Here is a 22,314-nt window from a genome sequence, read left to right as displayed (position 1 = left end):
TACTCGCATAAAATCAAACAAGAAAATACTAAACAATGGAATAAATTAAAGATTTTATTCAACGCGCATTATATTCTTACATAGACTATATCGAAAAAGTTAAAATAGAAAACTTGGAAAGGCCACCTTATTTTTAAAAAACATTGTTTAAAATATCTAAGACAAGCTTAAACATCGAAAGTACCACGAAAATAGCAATTTGTCAACATCGCTATAATATCCAATACACTTATTTACAATTCAAAGTTAGAGTTATATGATTTTTAACATACAATAAAATTTTCTAGAAGAATGTTGACATTTCAAATTTCCCTCCAAATTTTGTAATAGAAAAAACTTGACACGTGACAAACAGATTTTTTATCTATGTACAGAGAAGTTTATTGCTATTAAAGTGGTCACAAATTGGTGTTACTGTTGAGCAATCTTAAGGCTATTTCAAACAGTATATCCGTCTCTCTTACTCGCGGTAAGAGTGAAAGAGAACTATTCGCCCATCACGTCTTCGTACTGTTTCCGGAAGCAGTCTCCGACAGGGAAGAAGTCCCAGCATCTTTGTGTGTACATGTTCCATACGAACGTCTCTTGTCCTGAAATATTCATATTGTTTTAATATTGTTTGTCAAGACCCTTATGGGGCATGGTTATAATAACCATATCTCGTTTTTAGGTAGTTTTTTTATAACTAAATGTATCATACTGTTTTTTTTTATAGACGTTATATTATTTTAAAAGTAGGTAATTGGGAAGAAAATTTGGTGAACCATTATGTTACTAAAATATAATATTTAATTATATCCAAGGCACTTACAAATTAACAAAATCTTTAGAAATGGGTTTAATGAAATATGTCAACGTGTTTTATATATTACTAGCAGTTCGCTCCGGTTTCGCTCGAAAATGGTCCAGCAGTTTTTCTGTGAAAACATTATAAACATACAAAAATTCCAAATTTCCTCTTTATAACATTAGTGTAGGCAATAATATAATTACCAGTATACTCGGTGTCGGGTTTGTTAATGAGATGCATCAGGAAGAACATGTAGTTGGCGAGATTGTGCTCTCGCTGGACGTGCGTGTCGAACCCGTGCGGCACCTGGCAATTATGGCTTGCTATAGTTTAGTCTATCTCTGTACTAAATTTCATCAAAATTGGTTCAGCAATTTAGTCATGAAATCGTTACAGATGTGATACGAGTCATGTTCCGATTTTGTTTTATTAATAGTAGGGATTCTCTTTTGCGAGTGGAACTACTTGAGTAAATGTCACTGCCTTATACTTAATGAAACTCGTTTTTTTTTTAAATATAGTAAAAAAACAATAAAGTGCATGTTGGACTCACGGACTTAAGGTCCGTACAAATGAACTAAAGAGCAACTGTAAAAAAAGTTACCCATCCAATTCATGACCGTACCAATCGTTACTTAACCTACACTCTTTATTATTCGTTGTTAAATATATAAATCCATAATCTCTGAAAATTTCATCTGTCTAACTATCGCCGTTCACAAGATATAGCCTGGATGACAAACAGACAACCGAGTCTTATAAAAGAGACCTTAATATTTACCCAATTAGGGAACTAAAAAAAAAAACTAAGAAATTATATTATGAGCTATATCGTAACTAGGTCCATAATAAAAAGCTATAGCAGTAAAAGTAAGTGTAAACAGATCACCTTATCAAAGTAGTCCTTATTGATGCCGCATATGAAGCAGTTGGACTCCATGTCCTCCTTCACCGACTCCAGCTGGTCGCGGAGCTCTCCGAACGCGTCGATGATCAAACCTGAACACCGGCACTCGTCAAGTTATTTAGGTTTCAATCTATGATATATCGTACTAGCTTCCGCCCGCGTGAAATTAGGTCATTTACAAATGATCTAGTTATCCCAAGAGAGCGTTTAATCGGGATGAAAAGTATCCGAAACTGAGCGAACTCCCCGAAACTGAATTCGGACTTCGTCAGTGAAAGTTTACTCATTAAGGTATGCAGAAAGTGAGTCCTTCTAGCCTAAGCTAAATGACATTTGTTCTTTGATTCGGGCTATCTAACGTTTAATAATTCTTCATTTTAAATTCAGCAATCCATTTGTAGTGTTATTCTCCAAATGTTTATGGGCGGTTGTAGCGCTTACCGTCAGGTGACCCACCAGCTCCATAGCCAACATAAAAAAATGTTATAGGGGTGACAAAGCGCTTACCCTGCAGAATGGCGAGCAGGATGATGATGACGAAGAAGAAGAAGGAGATGTCGAAGATGATGCGGTAGACCTCGGAGTCGTCCCCGTCGGGCGGCTCCAGCTCGTCGCCGATGCCGCCGCCCGCGCGCACGCCCTTGTACAGGTTGAACACGAAGCACTGCGCACACATTGCACACTTCAGTGCTACACACTTCGTTATATTACACACTTTCAGTGCTTTACACTTCGTCATATTACACACTTTCAGTGCTTTACACTTCGTCATATTACACACTTTCAGTGCTTTACACTTCGTCATATTACACACTTTCAGTGCTTTACACTTCGTCATATTACACACTTTCAGTGCTTTACACTTCGTTATATTACACACTTTCAGTACACTTATACAGTATACACTTCGTTATGTGGAGTGTGAATTTCAATATTATATACTCAAACAAAAGCATATAAGTTTTAAGTGTATATCTTTGTTATAATATAGAACAAGGGTAATTGTAAACAGGGGTTGATGTAAACAAGTCTCAATAAACTTTAAATTGTGTCAAAAAACTATTTCTTCTAATTACAATACTTTTTATGAAACTTAAAACTAACGTGTTTTTTTTAAATTATAGATACGTTTATAAAAGGCAAATAGTCTAGGCTGTACGTGGTACGAAACGAGTCACATTTATTAAACTATTAGATATGGACTTATATATGTATTTCTTTTACATAAATAAATTAAATATAGACGACACCATAAAGAAACATTAATATTAAAAATTCCGTTAATCTTATACTATCTATTCATAAAAATAAAGTAAAAAAAAATCGAAAGTATACAATAAATCATACCGTCAGCATGTCATGGCAGTTCCTGTTAACCTCATCGTCCTCCTCCTGCACGTAGAACTTGCGGAAGAAGTTGAACGCGATCACTGTGTAGATGTACACGATGATCGTCAGCAGCATCACCGTCAGCACCAGCTGGTAATGGTGGTGAAGGGTTGGAGTTACTTTTCATGACATGACTTTTGATTCGTGACTTTTTACTTGACTTGTGACAAGTCGTTATAACTACTGGCTTTGACTTGGGACATTTGTTGATATTTGACTTGTAAGTTTGAATAAATTTATATTATGTAACGAGTCAAAAATTGTGACTATCAACTTGTTATTTTACTTAAAACATATTTATCTAACAGCTTTTGTATGGAAACTAATTTACAATACGGTTGAAATTAGGTGTCATGTTATAGTATTGAATATGCTCCTAAAATAAGTCATCATTAGTATATAAATTATAATAAGCGTCAACTGTAGCAATCTAAAATAAAAACGAGAACAAGACAGTTCTTAGAAAACCAGTATAATCTGTGACCAAAAAATTTCTTCGCAAAATTGTGTCATAATGATGATGATAAATGTACTGCAGGTGATGATGAAGATGATTACCATAGACATTTCAACCCAGCCCATACCTGTTTCCCATTATGCGTGACAGACTGCAAAATGGTTCTCAGCGTTTTAAAACCAACGGCTACGTCCAGCAAGTGGGCGGCGAAGAAGAAGTTGTTGAAGTTGCCCATCACGGAGAAGCTGAAGTACCAGAGCGAGTAGAGGAAAGAGTTGTCGGTGATGGTCACGCCGGCCTTCCACACTTGGTAGCGCCAGTCGATGTTTATTATGCTGAAAGAGTAATTTCAGCATTTTCAGCATTCAAATTGCAATTTCAAATTTCAAATTTTGAATTTCGAATTCGATTCGGATTTGGAATTGATTATTTTAGTTAATTTTTAAGCATCATATGTTGTTATCTTCCCATACATTTATTTTCATACATTTTATTTAGTTACTAAAGCTACCAATTTTGACTCAATTTTATTAGATTAAGTCAAATTTCAATAGAAATAAAGTGATAGTAACAAAAATAGCAAAAGTAAATCATACACAAATAAAAAAAGGTTTTCTAACTTTTTTTCGTTCTTTCAAAGACATAAACGAAGAAGAAGTTAACTCACTAGTGCAACAGCCCCTTGCTTCCCTCGTCCTCTTTAGCGGAGAAAGAAGTCTTCTCCATTCCGAGCATGTTGGAGATAGAGTCGAAGTCGTAAGTCTCTGAATATTTGGCCCGCACTTTCTTCTTTATGAACTTGTCCCAGTAGTTCACGGGGAATGATCTGGAATGTTCCAAAAAGCGGTTTTTATTTTATTTTAATAGGGACAACAGAATCGTAATTTGGTCTGGAAAATTTTGTTGTCTGGTTCTGGAAATCTGGAATATTTCGGAAAGATTAGTTACATTTTAATTTAGAACTTTGAGATTGTTTTCAAGAAACAAGGGTTGTAGTTAAAATAGTAGGTTTTCTTTTGGTATTTTTTTTCTATAAAAGATTATTGTCTGTAGTTCACCTTGCTGTTAGCGGCAGGACACGACACGACATCATAATCATCATCATTATTGAGCTTGTAAATAATTCTATTTAACCAACAATGCCGAAGACAAATGACGTTATGCCATACTTTGTATCCGGTACAATATACCAGCAAAATGCAGTAGTACGAAGCAACGACCAGCACTAACTTGGCGGATATGACGAGCTTGTCCCAGTGGCTCTTCAGGTCGTCGTCCTCGGGCTGCTCCGCGATGTACAGACCGTCGAACTCCAGCCTGCGCGCGATGTCCTTCTCTCGCTTGAATATTGCTAGAGGCACCTGGGTTATAGGGACATTTTTATATTTTAGTTACTTTGTTCTGGTATGAAGTAATATATTGTTTATTTATTTACACGTCGAATATATTTACGGGAACCCAATGCGATATTGACTTACCCTAATTATTTGAAAAAGTAGCCATCATGGCTTATATTATGCTATGTAAATTTGATTGTAATAAACGAAGACAGATTTAATGAAAGCAGATTTTCTCTCATGAGAAATCCACAACCAAATCATCAACATAAGTGAATAAGTAGCTACTTCTAGGCTACCTGGGGTGCCCTTAGGCGCATAACACCGAAAGAGTAGAAGAAATTCGATTACTGTGGCGGGATCACGGGTGGCCGAGAGGCTAGGCGTTGCTACGGTTTGGCAAAAAACGCGGGTTCGAATCCCGCCTCGTGATCGATTTTTTTTCTATTCTTTCAAAATTTCTCAAGTTGGTACCTCCCTCATAGGAAGCCTGTGTCCCAGCAGTGGGAACATCTATGGGCTGTTGATGATGATGATGATGAAGCACCGACCTTAAGGTGGTAGTATCCGATGAGTATGGCGAGCGACACGACGGAGTGCAACATGGCTGCCATCTTGATCACGTGTTCCATATAGAAGAAGTCCTCGTCTATTTGCACCACTTCCAGGCTTTCGTCGTCTTCCGCTTCGCCGCTTCCTGTTGGGGATAAATATATTATGTAAAATTAATTAGAAAAATTGTGAATGTTGATAGGAACAAATGCTGGCAGATTTACGTATATTTTTCCCTACTCTTACGGTTAGACTGTGACTGAGACTGGAGTCTCCCCGTCACCACGCTCGCTGTAAAGTGTTCGAAACGTCGGGTTAGTAATATAATGAATAAATCGCGTTAAAAATCCGTTAAAAAGTTTTTAATTTCCAAATGTATTGTTTCCCTACTCCTTTTAAATGACACTGGATAGTTTCATGGTAGCTTCACGACCTGGTTATTCGTGCAAATCGGTTATGTATTGTTAGTGTTACATTGTGTCTTATATTGCAAGTTGTATGCCATTAAATCTTCTATTAAGCGTTGACATTAGACATCAGATAATCTGATAACTCTATTGCGATAAAAAGTTATTGCCCTTTGTACGTAGGCACCGACAAACTTACTCGCCCAATCAGTAAAACATATTAACATGCGCCCCATACCCCACGGGTATTTTTGTAGAGAAAAACAGTAATACTATCATACCATCCCCACTACCGGAACCACCTCCAGAGCCGGAACCGCTGATGATGTCTCCAATTCCTGATCCTTCGCCCTTGTCACTGTCTGGAGTCGATACCTTTGGAATATTGTCACATACAGTAATGTTAATAAATAATATATGAAAAATATTTGTCTTACAGTTGAGACAATTTCATGGAGACAAATTATTATATCTCCTTATGTTCATCGTAACATTGGTCAAATGAATATAGCTTGGACTAACTTTTAGGTCAATCAAATTACTTCAGTTATTAAGGCACTTAAATCAGATCTAATTCACATGTAGTCGGATAATTTAACAAAAGTTTACGAAAACATTAATAATTAAATTCTATTAAAACCCCTGTGGCAAAAAAGAAAAAGATATATAATCAATAATGATAACCTAAATCAATTGATTTAACTCACCTTATAGAAAAGCAGCACGAAGTTGATACAGAAGGCGAGCACGAGCGCGACGTACTTCAGGTTGTAGAAGTTTCGCGCCAAAAACGATACCGCGCGCTTCGTGTATTGGGACAGGTCTACTTGCGACAGGGCGGACGGGGCTGGTACTTGTACCGCCTGGAATGTGGGACATGGTATATTCATTTACTTTTATGGCTATCTCAACAATAAATACATCTATATTTTTTCAGTTTTAGACAGTATTGAGCCGGGGCGGACCGCTAGTACAGTATAAAAACATTTATAAAAAAAGAAACAAAATAACAATACAATTAATTTTAATTGTATTGTTAAACGCAATGTTGTGACTAATGCAAGGTGTGACAGAATTAAGGCGATCCTACTGGTAGTCTATAGACATATGACAGATATCCTACTAATTACAAAAGAATTTATTAAAATTTCAAGAATTACAATAAATTGCAATGGATAAACAAAAGCTTGAAGTAAACGAGATAGAAGCTACCCACCTTTTTATAGCGATAATATGTTTTATTCAATCCGAGCTGCATGAGCAATGAGTAATGTTATGAATAATGAAATATAAAAAGGAATGATGTTTGTTTACTTTTCTAAAGATAATGCTATACGAAAATGCTTTGTTCTAGATTTTTCTTGCAAATCTTAGAGGCAGTTAAATGTATGTATTTCTTTATAAGAAACAAAGATACTTTTATGAAACTAAGCCAATTTATGATGTATAAACTAGCCATCCTAAAACTTTCAAAGGTAAATTGAGTGTATAAAGATTTCATATCACCTTTTTGCTTTCAGCTTCAATGGCCGACATAGCGGCTTGCTGTGCAGCTTGCGCCTCGATACGTTCTTGTGCCTGTTTCTTCGCTTGTTCGCCACTGAAAGGAAGTTTATTTGTTTGTTTTAATGTAATTTTGCAATAGTGGGCATTCGGTACATAGATCTGTAGAGTAGTGTAGTGTAGTGCGTCAAAATGTGGTGTCATACGTCAGCGTAGTGGAGTGCGATTTAGTTTAGTGCAGTGTGTTGCAGTAAAATGTATTCATGCATTGTGTGCGGAAGAGTTTATTGCAGTGTCGTAGTGTATGTTCCATGTATAATGCATTCATTGAATGTAGTATGTTGAAGTGTAGTGCAACATGTTATATTGTGACTCAGTGTAATGTGCAGAGCACTAGTCCAAGAAGTTTAATGCAATGCAGTATTGCAGCACAGTGCTGCAGTATAACTAAATGGAAGTCACTATACTACATCAAATGTCGTATAACGCAGTGCAGAATGTTGCAGTGTGTACAGTGTTACAGTGTCTTACCCGAGTAGGTCGATGAGCGAAAGAGTCTGTGGTTTGTCGGTATTGCGTAGTGTATACAGTGAGTTTCAATGTGTTGCAGTGTGCTGCAGTGTGCTGCAGTGTGCTGCAGTGTGCTGCAGTGAGTTGCAGTGTGTTGCAGTGTGTTGCAGTGTGTTGCAGTGTGTTGCAGTGCGTTGCTGTGTGTTGCAGTGCGTTGCAGTGTGTAGCAGGGCCTCACCCGAGCAGGTCGATGAGCGAGGGCGGCTGCGGCTCGTCGGTGTCGGGCGCGTCGTCGGGCGCCGCGTCCGCCTCCTCGCCGCTCGACGGCGTCGACGCGCTCGGCGACTCGTGCGCTTTCACTTGGATCCTGTTTGTGTGTACGTGCGTGTGAGACACGGTTTGGCTGCTTATGGATAAGCTATTTGTGACTGAGACGATAGCACTGGCCTATTATCACAACATGCTCGAGGTACTTGACATTATTAGGGCCATTTACACACCCGACACTAACTTAAACTGTAAAAGGGTCAGATTCATGTTTAAGTTATCAGTGACTTTATCAGCATTAAAGTCACTGATAGCTTATTAACATGTGCTGGTGAGGGCCAGTGGCGGACTGATGATAACGTCACTGATATTCTGTTTAACAATTTTTTACATAAATGCATACCACTCAGCGTCTATTCTGCATTACGGTATGCAATTAATGTGATTTTTTTTGTATGATAATTGTCGTTAGGTTTCGTTTTAGAGTCTGGGTAGTGTTACCCAGTATGACCCTTTTAAAACCCATATGTAATGCTTACATAGGGTTTTCAAACGGCCTCTTTGGGGAAGTCTTACAACATCAGACATACGAAGATCTCTTCTTGAAAATCACATTATTGATTTTGGTGACAAGAACGGTACTCTTACATTAAAAGACATCTTTAGTATCTTTTATACTCCAAACATTCGTATTCTCTGCTTAGAAATGTAAATTATATAGAAGAATACTCACTGGCCATTATCTTCTTTAGTTATATCTAGACCGAAAGCGGACACTTGCATCTGTCCGGTATCGTCCGCTGATGGTAACGCTGGCAAGTGACGAGTCGGACCTAAATAATATTTCAATATGTAGTGTTAAAGATATCTATATGCATACTGAAGTGCCTAAATAGTATATTATTATTGGATATGCAAGTATATCAAAGATTTTCAAGATTTATAGAATATTGCCATAGATAACATAAATCCGTGAACAGACTTTTAACCGACTTCAAAAAAGAAGGAGGTTCATAATTCGACTGTATTTTTTTGTTACCTCATTACTATTATGATTATCATATCATATTACCTCATTATCAAATTTCGTCATGTCGTCCCATTTAAATATTGAGGCGGTTTAGCTTTTGTGTTATAATAATCTTTGTCTATTACAATAAATTTAATTAAATATTTATTATATATAACAATTTATTTGGCCTCTCTATTATGGCTCTAATGTGACATACGTTAGAGATTTTGTTTGCATTATTATAAAAGAAGCTCGTGTTAATCCATAAGCAGATTTGTTATTCAAATAACTAATTAATGAAAAACATCTTAAAGTAAATTATACAATTTGGAAAACATATTAGAATTAACCTGCGTTTGGCGTTAAATGTGTTTGTATTTGAAGCGTTCGGTCACCATAATATCTTACTGTTCTTTGTATTCGAGTGTAAGTCAAATATCTCATTCAATTAAAATTAACTCAAACATGTCCATGTACAGTGAACACGTGAAACTGCGGGAAACAATGATAATTAAGTAAAAAACAAGTATACATTTAAAATCAACCAGGTTAGGTTCCCTTTATATGAAGAGAGGTTTGAACCCCTTGAAAATCTCTTTTAATTGCAATAAATTAAAACATTGAAATGCACATGGAATAGAAGGAAATAATGCAACAGAAGAAAAAACTGTCACATTAAAAACATCCAATTACCATTCAACAAACCTATGACATTATTCATCCCCTTTACACGAAAAGGGGTCACAACAACAAGACTCCCCGTTGACAAAAAGGGGTCACAACAACAAGACTCCCCGTTGACAAAAAGGGGTCACAACAACAGAATCCCGCCCCCGGTGACCGAACCTAGCGAAGCGTCACGCGTATAGAGTGTGTCGCTTACTTTGCATCAACCTGTGTTTGAACTGACCGATTTTCTCCTCCTCCTCCGGCTCCGGCGGCGCCTCCTCCACCTGCGGCCCGCGCATCAGCCCCAGCAGCACGCCGAATATGTACCTGGGGTGGAGTCGCAGGGGAAAATAGACTTTAAGTGTGAGCAATAAGGTTGCGTATAGTATATCGCACTTGGCCTAGGACTAATAATCTTTATCTAAATTTTTGATTGAAAAAAATTCTTTCACCGTTGGATATGTACTTGATCCTGAATGCTATAGGCTATATACCACAAGGAAAGCTGGAGTGGATCGCTAGTAGAATATAATGCTATGTTGTCATCATGTACCCGTTCGGTGCAGTAACGCCTGATACTGTTTTTACATCTATTTTGTGACAAAAAAGCGGATAGAGATACGAAGCCATTTCAAAAGTTGAAATAACGAAGATAGGTGGCGAAATAAGTGCAAAAAATTGGATATATAATGTCCATACATATATATTTAGCATGATATTTAAGACTATGAATAACCATAAAGTCTGTATTACGCACTATTGGAAAGTTTAGGTAATCTCGGATAATTAAAAAGCATATAAAATAAGATATTCATCACTTAGAGTTAGAGCTCCATTATATAAATGATGAATATATATGATAATATAGATCCAAACAAGAAAAAAAAGTAACTCACTTGAGCATGTGCAGATAAAATTGTGTTGATTTAGATTAAGAAAAATTGTTTTGTGCAAACATTTATAAGTTCAGCAAAAATTGTTTATTAACATTGTAATTCTAGCATACGAGGTGTGAAATAAATATTAAATATATGGTTTAAATACGAAACAAAGTGAAATACTCAAAGAATTAAAAATAAATAATAACAATGATCATTTACCAATGACTGTGCACCGAGTGAAGCGTGAAATTAGATTAATTTCTTATTACTATAAATAATTATATGCTATATAAATAAAATTACCATGACAATTATTCTGTAGTTTTTGAGAAATAACCGACTATTTTAAGAGATTCTGTTTTTTTTTAATGCTTAGTCAGATCTTAGAACCTTGAGATCCTGATGTCCAGACCCTTAGTAAGTAAGGGAAGTCCCGTGTCCCCTAGTGGGGTATGAGGCACATGATCAATGATCTCAGAGAGATGAAAATCGATCAGTGAAATAGATGTATCATATATCTGTTTCACTCATAGATTTTATTTATGTAAAAATAGGTCATCAGTCTTCTGCGCCCTGCCGATCATCGAACCCAGGACCCCTCGGTTCTACGCTCACGCATTAACCACCATACCAAAGAGGCGGTGGCGGTCTGCCAAACCCTCAGTACCTACTATATCATTGAGTACTTGAAGAACGGCGGAATATTTACGGAAAAATATAATTTTTGATCTTAAATTATAATGAGAAAATAGAAATAGCCTAAGATGTAATTAATTTTCAAAAAAATATCCGAAACGCTCACCTTATAACAATAACAAATCCATATCCTATATAATAGAACAAATAGAAGAAGAGTTTAAAGAAGCCAATGAACAGTTCAGCGGGCGGCATCTGCTGCAGGTCCACGATTTTGGCCTTTATGTTGGCGGGCGATAAGGACGAGAATGCCGCCGAGATTCCGTCCTTCACGGATTGGTAGCCGCGACGGAACGGGTCTTTGCCGGCTCTGAGAAAATTAAAATAACTCATTTACTATCATCCTACTTCCTACTAATATTATAAATGCGAAAGTTTGTGAGGATGGATGCATGTGTATGTGTATGTTTGTTACTCTTACAGGCAAAAGCTACGAAACCCATTGCAATGAAATTTGGTACGTAGATAACTGGAATAACATATAGACAACTTTTTATCTCGATATTCCTACGGGATACAGACTTACGCAGCTAGTACACGATAAAAATACTTACAAAATACTAAAAAGTAGGAAAAAATACTAGATTATAATAAAGAAGACGATTATTGAAAATAATATAATAATGGAACAACCATTACGAGAAGACACAAATTAATTAGTAAAATATGGTGGATATTCAGAAAAAAATTATTTATTTCTAAGTAACGGAAATTGGATTACTGTTTTAGCACTAAACTTATAGGCTAAATTTTCAAAAATATTGAGAGCATGTAGCCTATACTATTGAATATTTAAATTTTCGATGATTAAATTCATAATTAGATAACAATTTTTAGCTATAGCGTATAGAGAAGGTAGTTAGAACTTATTAATGACCAAAAAAAATTTTTTTCCATAGCATAAGAATTTTATACGAAGCTGTATGACGGAAGTATATTTGTTTCTAACAGACTTTGAACATACACAGTGACATCTAAAAAGCAATGTAACATATCACCATCTCACCGTTCATCATCATCATCACCCATATAGGTGTAGGCGGCCTCTCTGTTCTTGGGCCCGCTCGCAGACTCCTCGGACGCGGCCATGAGGCCGGACGCGTGGGTCATCTCGAAGATGGCGTCTTCGCAGAAGTTCACGAACGCCTCCAGCTTCTCTTTGTCGCCGCCTTCCGTCACTATGCTGTAGAAGAACGCCCGCTTTGATTCCTGGAAGGTTAAGTATGGTAGATGTTTAGAGTTTGGTTGATCATCATCATCATCATCATTATAAATGGTGATATTTTACTTCTGAAAACAAAATTTTACAATGCATGTTAATTCTTACACATTTTTAAGTCTTTTAGATGAAGCAATGTAAATCCTATGCTAGGAAAAAAAAGAAATAAAAGAAAATAATAATAAACTTTTATTGACACAAATGTTTACATATTGAATAAACGAAGTCTCTAATGCCTAAACTAGGTGAAAACCTGTATGTTAGGAGTTATCACCTTCTCCCATAGTGTCCAGGAAATGTCAACAAGAGAGTAAAATGTTCGACTGACAAAAGTAAAAATAAATACGGTTTTAGTTTTATCTGTATATTATGTATGTGTTTGCAGTTTAAGCATACGTGTGTGTGTGTGTGTGAAAATACTTATAGACTATAGCCGAAGAGAAAAACTTTTCATTGGACCAGCTAAAAATTAATGTTATCTAGCTACATAATAACCTTAATCTGCGGTTTCTCCCACTGCTCAATATTGGACTCCTTAATCTCGAAGTAGACCCGCTCGATCCGCTTGGAGCCGCCCATGATCTCGATGCGGCCGAGGAACGGCTCGAAGTAGTTCAGCACCGACCCGGCAGTTTCCAGGAAACGGGCCAGTCTGGAATGTTTAAGTTACATCTTTTTTATTTATTTACTTTATTTAATTTTTCGTTTTAGCAATGAATTGCTTTATAAATTAGAAAAAGGTTTGGCAAAAAGACGCGGGTCAATTTTTTTCCATTCATTAAAAATATGTACTTTTTTGTGTTGGAGTGGGAAACTGAGCTGGTAAGCTCACCTGATGGTACTCGATCACCATCGCCCATGAGCGTTTGTTGTAAGGCATCTGCAAATCCGATCCCGTGTGAAAAGGGTAAGGGATAAGGAAAGGATTGACGAGAGGAATAAAGGAAGCGATTAGGAAGGATGAGGAAAAGGTACACAGTAGCATTTATCTATGTTTATAATTTGTAGTCGTCCCGTCTTAGGTCGAAATTAATTTTAGGCCACTTAGAAATGCATTATTTATATATATATATATATTATTTATCAACATATAATTATTTAAAAGCTCTACATAACGGATATTCACGGGGTACTCACAAGTATTCCCCGCTGTTGAGCAAAAATAAAATAAATTAACATTAAATTAAAAGAACTGCATTATAGATTGAAAACACATCAGTAGTATCATTGGTATTCAATTAGTTTTTCATTACCAGTATTTGATCTCCCAGTATTTAAATTTTCGTAGCATTTTCCTGTCAAGTAAATGAAAATATTGCTTTCTCACTTAGTTTAACATGAAACTGGAAAACTAAGATTGAATCTTTTTTCTTTCTTTCCTATTAGAATAGTAATTTTAAATTACCAAACAGTTTTTAAGTATCTATTATTGCACCATTTAACTTACATAAAATAGAGGTATAATACAAAACGCATATACTACAGAATTTCTTATCGACTCTTATCTGTAGAAACTTCGAAAACTCATAAAAAATTATGTATTTTTTTTTGTTTATATATGCCATTACAGGCGACTTGCAGACCAGTTGAAAGATCTTTAATAATTGAAGACTGCATTTTGACAACTGAATAGCGCGTCCCAAAGGAGTCCAGTTGAACGAACTGAAAGTGAAACAGTCTGAGCTAACACTAACCTAGGCTCGTTGGGCATGTGCTCGGACAAGTTGGTCAGGAGGACGGCCAAGTTGAAGCCGATCTCCTTGGCGGGCTCGTGGAAGCGGTCGCAGAAGCCGACGTAGTCCAGCTTGCCGTCGTGGTTGGTCTCGCAGCAGGCCAGCAGGAACTCGATCTCTTCCCTGTTAATAGTCCAAACATTATATTAGCCCCGGCTAGCTTTACTCGGGGTATATATATAGCCTATATCGCTCAGTGAAGTTGCAACTTTCTAATGATGAAAGAATTTTTTCAAATAGGTCCAGTAGTTTTTGAGTTCATCCATCACAAATGAACAATTACAAACCTAAATACAAATTCTTCCTTTTTACAATATTAATGTAGATATACTTATAATTCTGTTTGATAATCTTAATCTATACAAATCGAAGGTGACAGACTGACATAGAGATCTATCAGCGCACAGCTCAAACCGTTGGACGGATCCGGCTCAAATTTGGCGTGTAGATGTAATGATGTAGGCATCCGTTAAGAAAGGATTGTGATACATTCTACGCATAAGGGGGAAAAATATTGTACCATGAAAATTTATTATGACCGCGCGGGTGAAGCTGCGCGGAACAGCTAGTTATTTTTGTATATATTATGTATTTTTTATGAAAACCCTATATCCGTCTGATGATCAGCCGCAGACTTCTATTAGATTTCTAGATTAGAAGACTTCCAAGATTTAGAATTCATTGAACTTAATTCTCATTTAAATTCAACGAGAAACAATGCTATAAGATCATCGAAATAATATAATAAGAAACAGCGTTCAACGTTCAACGTTCAAAATGTTTTCTCAACGTTCTCAACGTTCAGAAAACATGCTTTCAAATTCGGCATTTCTGAAACTTTGATAATCTGTCCCAATACAAAAAAAAAAAAGATCATTCTATAATAAATAATAACCTAAGACTCTCTAAATAGAAGGAGATCCGTCCTTCTGACACACAATACCGAAAGAGAAAGAGATCTATCCACTTCAGAACATATTCATTTCATCAAAGATGAAAATCTGTCTATTCCAGGATATAACGAAAAGCATACAAAGGCACGGCACATAAGTATTGACATCCGTGAAACCACAAAAAGAGAAAGAAACACCCACGGCGTGTAGCTCTTCTGCTGCTCCATCTTCTCCTTGAAGTCCTTGGGCAGCACCCAGCCGTCGTTGTTGGTGTCGATCTCCTTGAAGCTCGCGCTGGACGTGAGGTCCTTCAGCTTCAGGAACATGTCGAAGTACTTCAGGATTAGCTCCACGTTGGATGCCGACTCTACCAGCGTGTCCACCATCTGTTTGCCGATTGTACCTGAATTAGAAAATAACATGAGAATAATGTGCTTTTTAGTTTTGTAGCATTTGCATAGCATCGTTAATTGCATTTGTTTGATGATTGTACCTGAATAACATTGATTTTATTTGCTGACGGATCATGACGTGGTAAATAAGGTGTAGTTTCTTGTATTTATTTTCTAGAAAATTAATTATTTATTTTACATTTTATATTTACACATAACCTTTGCAGTACCAGTTCATTACGAACTAAAATACTTTGGTTTACAACTGACAATTTTAATCTTAATAATTATGTTTTAGACCGACAATTCAAATTAATAGGTCGTGATGCCCTGATGAATATTCACACTTTTTAAAAATTATATTACTATAGATAGTTTATTTTGCATTAAAAAAGCTACTTGAGTATCTCTTGATTTATGGATAGCACTCATTTGGGTTAAAACAATACATTTCAGACTCACTATACAATATCGAACCTTAGTACCTAACTCATAATGATCAAAATACAAACGTGACATAAGTTTTCTCATTACAAGTGTAGCAATCCAGCTCACCATTAACAACATTCCCCTCGAGCATGGACAGCATCATGGTGATCATGTCCTTCTGCAGGTTGAGGAGCTCCTTCAGCAGGTCCACTTGCGACGAATGCTTAGACAGCTTGTCCTGCATGTGCGAGAACAGGAACAGGAAACCGCCCACCGCGTCCCACAACCTGGTGATGGTGATGGGATATTAAGCTTTTACAGTTTATTAGATTTTTTATTATATACTTATACTAGGTTTACGCCCCGGCTCCGCCCGGGTAGTCATTTGGGTAGTAATTTTTCGTAATTTAAATAATATAAGCTATCCTTCTTATCTTTCAACTAGGATCAAATAGCTAATGGAGTCCATCGCGGACAAACTACGTGTCAAAAAATTTGTCAAAAAAAATAAAGACAAACCTTTTCGGATGTGTGTAAAAAGTGCGCTATTCAGAACTTCCATTTTTTTTCGGTAAAATAAATGAAAGCAGCCTGGTGCTCAATAATTACGTGTTTCATAAATATATAAAATGCTGAAAAGTTTCCCGGAACCAAAAATAATACTGAAAAGCTTTTTTGCCAAAAGCTCATTATAAACTCTTAGCAAGGAAAAAACAACCAATATCCAAAGAACATGGGCTTCTTGCTAATATCGAAAATCATTTTTAACCGAAAGGCCAAGAGCAAGGAATATCTAAGGAACTCCATATTCACCCTAAAATGCTTAGAAGAAACAAAATACCATAGAGATACCATACCTGGAATGCGCCAAGGCCTGTTGGTTCTGGGTGCACGGCCCCTGGATGACCTCAGTGAGAGTGTTGAACACTTGCGACGCGACGCCGATTGCTTTGAAGAAGTTAGCTTTTCCCGCTGGGTCTATTAACTCCTGCAATTGTATCGGTAATGGTTCAGTTTTTTTTTATGTAATAGAAGCAACTGAGCTGGTGGTTCGCCTGATGGTAAGCGATTACCACCGCCAGTGAACATTCGAAACGGTAATGGTTTTGAGAATGCGCTGCCTACTTTTTTGGGGTAAGGGAAAAGGAAAGGATTAAATTCGCTATTGTTACATATATAGCTTATAGCCTTCCTCAATAAATGGGCTAATTAACACTGAAAGAATTTTTCAAATCGGACCAGTAATTCCTGAGATCAGTGCGCTCAAATAAACGAACAGACTCTTCAGCTGTATAATAGTATGGATAAACAAAACGAGAAAAGGTGCCTAGGACAGACAAATCTAAGAAATAAAATAAACCAACTTAATACTTATGGGATTTTATCGGCTATAGAATCTATCACATTTTCAGAATATAAGCTCTATGGAAATGCAAACCTTGCTGGAGTAATGCCAGTAGAAGTCCATGATGGATTCTTGCAACCTCAGCAGGTAGTCCACAGTGCAGATGACCACGTTCACGGTGGTGGTGTTGCCGGCTTGCGTACGGAGGTAGTTCTGCCATTCTGTGGGGTTATTTTAAAATGTATGAAAAGTAATGAAATAGACAATTTTTTTTTCTGAAAAGAGATGATAACGATTGATGATATAATAACTAGAATTACGTCGAACTTGAAGAAGATAAAATACTCATTAAATGAATGCAAGAACTCTAATTATATTATAAAATTAAGCAATATTATATTTGTTTTTATAAGTCTCCTTTCAACTTTATTACCTTTGTGATCTATAAGTATGGTTTAAGTGAATATTACCCAAATTGTGTCCCTCACACGTGAGCTGTATGAACCGGAAGAGCGCGCAGGTGAACTCCGCGTCGTGCATGTTCTTCTCTCCCGCCGCGCCCTCCAGCCCCACGCCCAGACCTGACGATTATATACTTTATTGCACTTGTAATAAGGTTTAAAATTGGTTGGGGAAATTTTTAATGTTCGGTTAAGCGAGAATTAAACGTAATGCTTTTCTATTAAATAGAGAACAAAAAACGGCAACTTTTCTATGCATTAAATATAAATATGCTGTAGGTGCATTGTTGAGTTAAATTCTATTTAACGTAAAGTAATTGTTAAATACACATAAAATAACTGAATTATTTACCTTCTGCTTTGGTATTTCTCTCAAAAGCGTCCAAATCGAGAACTGAACAGGAGTTCATGAGACCGGCGATGGAAGTGAAGAAACCCACGTCCTTCTTGTCTTTCAGGTGATTTAACATTCCCTATAGCAAAAATATTATGAATAACCATAACGGTTTTAGACATTTTGGTGTAGTCCATATTTTATACCAAGTTTGATATTTGTAAATCTAATTTTTTATTGGTATATGTAATAGTGAAGACTTAAGTAATAATTTTTACTACTTTACTATAGCTGTAAGATGCTTTATGGATCTACTACTTAAAGACTATAGAAAAGGAGTATGTTGTATTGTTCATGTTTGTCACCACAAAACTCTGTCATTTATAAAATTACTAGCTGCGCCCCGCGATTTCACCCGCGTAAGTCCGTATCCCGTAGGAATATTGGGATGAAAAGTTGCCTATATGTTATTACAGTTGTCCAGCTGTCTACGTACAAAATTTCATTGCAATTGGTTCAGTAGTTTCAAAAACTACTGAACCAATTGCAATGAAATATTTTTTATAAGAGGTGATGGTAGTGTTGGTGTTGATAATGATGTTGGCGGTGATGACATGATGATGACAGCAATGGTGATGGTGATGCTTGTGGTGACAATAACGACGTTAACGATGATGATGGTACTGGTGGTCCGATGATGACAATAAAGATGTTGATGATAATAAAGGTTCTTGTGGTGATTGTAACGGTGGTAACGATAATGATGGCGATGCCTGTGGTGACAACGATGATGTTGATGATGGTGCCATTTGTGGCGTTGTTGATGTCGAAGATGAAGAAACGCATACTAACCATCTGTATATCGATGTTGCCTCCCCTCAAAATGGATATGCCCAACTGCAGTGTCTTCATCACCATATCGCTAGGGACACCTTTGGAAGCGGAAATGTGCAGCAACACCATCTCGGCGACGCCGCGGTCGGCGAGGCGCGCTTGGTGGAACAATAGCTTTTGCTTTTCCATCTCTTGCTCCTGCATGTGGAACATTTGGACAATTTGGTACTGGCATATTTAGTCGGTGTTAGGTCATTGTTGAAATATATTTGAAAGCATTTGGATGAATTTTATATTTGTAAAATTCTATAGCCTTATATTATAGTTGACTTTAAACTTTTTATTAGTTCTTGAATAACTTGTATTTTAATGTCTTTAATCGAAACAGCGTCACATTGGCTTATTTAATTTTTCTCAAATTTAGTAATATTTATTCAAAAATAATGGAATAACATTACTCGATTGTACCTTCACTAATGTATCTAACTTCACGAATAACGACAAAGCGCAAAATTAAAGGGCTTTAAGTAGATAATTGGAATAAAGAAGTCACATTCACCTTTTTACATACCATAAACATGTCCATTGTTTTCTGCGTGTAACAATATTTAGAGTACAGAGTCAATATTTTTTTTTCGTATGAAACATTTTTTTTTCAAAAAAAACAAGTAATTGATGTAAGATTAAATTAGTACATTTTTATGCCCTTCATACAAAAATTAATATTTTTCAAAAGAAAAAATACTGTAAATTGTGAAATAAAAAGAAATCATAAAAAATACCATAATTATATGACTTATGAGTTGGCATAACAAAAAATATATATTGGCATTGGTTCACACCAATAAACTACCAAAAATATAAACAAACATTAAACTGCCGTCAAATCATCAGAACTAATCCAAATTTAATTGGGTATAATTGGGAGGCATCATCCTTCCAAATAAAGAATCATGGGAAAAGTCCGAAAAGAAGAATCGAATTTAGGGCCTCCCATATTTCGAAGTCAGTTGAAGTAGGTATGGAATCATGTAAAAACAAGGCCAAAGAAAGAGTGGAATTGAGGGCCTCCTATTCCTAAGTCGGTTGATGTAGCGGGTAGGTTCGTTACTCACGCGGATGCTGGACTTGCCCTCGTCCTCCGGCTCGGGCTCGGCAGCCTCCTCCTCGTCGCCTCCCTCCTCCTCCTCCTCGCCGCACGAGCGCGCTATTATGTGCGCGTACGACATGTACAACGGGTCCTCCTACAAACGACGGAGAAACAATGTTACAGAAAAAAATATATAAAAAAAACAATAGATACACAAAAAGAAAGACGTACGTTCATTATATGTGTTAAGTGAAAAGTGCTTATACGTCATGTAAAAGAGCTCTTATAAAGTTCTTAGAACAATCTGGAATCTAGTCACTGTCGTAGTGAGATTAATTGTCGTAGAAAGAGTTAATTGGCAATATTTTAGCACATTCTAGAATATGTCATATGTATGGCTCCCAATCGCTCAGTCATAGCTGTGTAACAGAACTTAATGATGAGCTGGATTAACACATCTGATAAATATTATGAAGTTTAAATTTTTTAAAACATTCTTGAGTGTAGTCACCACGATAAAAAAAATTACACTTACACTATTCAAGAATATTCTGAAATGTTCTAATAAAGTTACCTTTATACCTCCCGATCGCTTCGTCACAGCGACAGAATTTGGTGAGGAGTCGGTTTAAGAGATTTGGCTATTATTATATGGTAGAATGTTACAGAATATTCTGGAAAGTTTAAGAAGCGTCACCTGTAAAGCGCCCGACCGCTCAGTCATAGCACCGCGGCAGAATGTTGTGACGAGTTGAGTCAACGGATCCGGCTTGCCTTCTTCTTCTACCACGTCGCTCTTCTTTAATTCTGCGTCTTCGAACGATTGCTAAAGGGAGAAGTTTATTTTGTTGTATTTGTTTTATTCAGATATATATGATAATTCGTGTTAACATTGTGGATCTTTTACTATTTCACTATTTTCAAGTTTACGTGTTTTCTGTTTTTACTTTTAATGATTTAATCGTATCTCACCGTCAGATCCTCTATCATAACTTCTTGGCCAATATTCTCTTCCTCCAACCACAGCTCGTAGTAAGTCCTTGCGAAGATGTTACATGCTCTATGCCTGGTAAATTATATAGAGATGAATAGAATGCGCAATGTATAAACGGTAGTATGAAAAAAAAACAATATTTATTTGTTTTTAAAGATAAATTAGAAAATATGATATTCTTATTTAGAAATATAACTGAAATATACTTTTAATGCAAAATTATTTATAATGCAAAAATATGAAAAAAGGCTTGAGTCAACAAATAATTGAATTTTACTATCTAATCGAAATCTTCACTAACAAGTTCTTAATTCTTCTGAATATATTTTTCTTCAGATTAAATTATTTTTTTCTTTAACACCATACACCCATACCGGCTCAACTTATATAGATGTGTTGATCTCAAACAAGCCATGGCAGCACGTTTCCTCGCGGCGCAGAGCACTCTCTTCCAATTGTTAGTTATTTGTTTTGGCTTCGTAGCCTGTCCACGCAGCGTGCAAGGTCATGCGAGTTAGTTTGGGACTGTTTTTAAACTATTTTTTTACGTTTTTTGTTAAATATTGATATTGAATATGGTTAAGAACTAAGAATTCAGAAAAATACGACAAATCTGTGAATAGTTTAGTGTGTACATTATTATAAATAAGGACCTGTAGGTTTTTGACAATGGAAAGATACACATATATAAAATAGACGAAGATTTGTTATTTTTTTTATTTTCACAACATAAAAATCAAACAACACATCAAAAACGCAGGAAATATCTTTGCGATTGGTACAATTTATGGGTAATTTCATACATTAGATAAAAAATATGTCCATTTTATTTATTTCGCAAAGATATAAAAGCGCCAAACACACGAAACGCGTATAAACCTTGGTAAAGAATGCAGCGAAGTTTGTCTGAAACACGCGATAACGGCTCGCTTCCGTTGGATGGACACGACCGAACGGTACACGTTCTTACTCATTTGTTGAGGGTGGTCAATCTATTGGAGACATCGGGGCGATGGGTAAAATGTATTTAGTGTAAGTGCATCATAGATATGTGACATTTGTAGATACTTAAACGTACGAGTAGTTCGGCGATTAGTAGTAAAATATGTAAATACATTTAAACGAGGTAAAATAGGTATAAATACCTAGTCTTGCCATAAATATTGTAATAAAGAAAAAAGAAAATTGTTAACTGCAAATAACATTTATTACT

General features: G+C 36.3%; 1 protein-coding gene across 40 annotated transcripts in view; it reads right to left on the bottom strand.

Moving 5' to 3' along the window:
- Positions 1-56: 56 nt before the first annotated feature.
- LOC119836036 (ryanodine receptor) overlaps positions 57-22,314 on the bottom strand; it is a 106,046-nt gene continuing 83,788 nt past the window's right edge. For 17 of the 40 annotated variants that reach the window (XM_038361209.1, XM_038361211.1, XM_038361214.1 and 14 more), the window contains 30 exons: positions 21,981-22,093; positions 21,080-21,173; positions 20,805-20,933; positions 20,133-20,261; positions 19,036-19,215; positions 18,202-18,322; positions 17,859-17,969; positions 17,482-17,609; positions 16,901-17,031; positions 16,170-16,330; positions 15,424-15,625; positions 14,291-14,452; positions 13,092-13,248; positions 12,384-12,586; positions 11,484-11,687; positions 10,015-10,127; positions 8,853-8,952; positions 8,091-8,219; positions 7,346-7,439; positions 6,547-6,702; positions 6,121-6,214; positions 5,432-5,577; positions 4,774-4,904; positions 4,211-4,369; positions 3,671-3,878; positions 3,045-3,176; positions 2,205-2,361; positions 1,680-1,789; positions 994-1,096; positions 58-590 (listed from right to left, as the gene is read on the bottom strand). In XM_038361209.1, coding sequence (XP_038217137.1) covers positions 487-590; positions 994-1,096; positions 1,680-1,789; positions 2,205-2,361; positions 3,045-3,176; positions 3,671-3,878; positions 4,211-4,369; positions 4,774-4,904; positions 5,432-5,577; positions 6,121-6,214; positions 6,547-6,702; positions 7,346-7,439; positions 8,091-8,219; positions 8,853-8,952; positions 10,015-10,127; positions 11,484-11,687; positions 12,384-12,586; positions 13,092-13,248; positions 14,291-14,452; positions 15,424-15,625; positions 16,170-16,330; positions 16,901-17,031; positions 17,482-17,609; positions 17,859-17,969; positions 18,202-18,322; positions 19,036-19,215; positions 20,133-20,261; positions 20,805-20,933; positions 21,080-21,173; positions 21,981-22,093 — 4,161 coding nt within the window. In that variant the 3' untranslated portion in view covers positions 58-486. Of the gene's footprint in view, positions 591-993; positions 1,097-1,679; positions 1,790-2,204; positions 2,362-3,044; positions 3,177-3,670; positions 3,879-4,210; positions 4,370-4,773; positions 4,905-5,431; positions 5,578-6,120; positions 6,215-6,546; positions 6,703-7,345; positions 7,440-8,090; positions 8,220-8,852; positions 8,953-10,014; positions 10,128-11,483; positions 11,688-12,383; positions 12,587-13,091; positions 13,249-14,290; positions 14,453-15,423; positions 15,626-16,169; positions 16,331-16,900; positions 17,032-17,481; positions 17,610-17,858; positions 17,970-18,201; positions 18,323-19,035; positions 19,216-20,132; positions 20,262-20,804; positions 20,934-21,079; positions 21,174-21,980; positions 22,094-22,314 lie in introns of all 40 variants that reach the window. The other 23 variants (XM_038361207.1, XM_038361210.1, XM_038361222.1 and 20 more) reach the window with 5 other exon arrangements.

The sequence above is a fragment of the Zerene cesonia genome, chromosome 22 (genome assembly GCF_012273895.1).
Source record: "Zerene cesonia ecotype Mississippi chromosome 22, Zerene_cesonia_1.1, whole genome shotgun sequence".
Lineage (NCBI taxonomy): Eukaryota > Metazoa > Arthropoda > Insecta > Lepidoptera > Pieridae > Zerene > Zerene cesonia.
The sequence above is the reverse complement of the archived record's forward strand: the minus strand, read 5'-3'. Positions and strand labels throughout refer to the sequence as shown.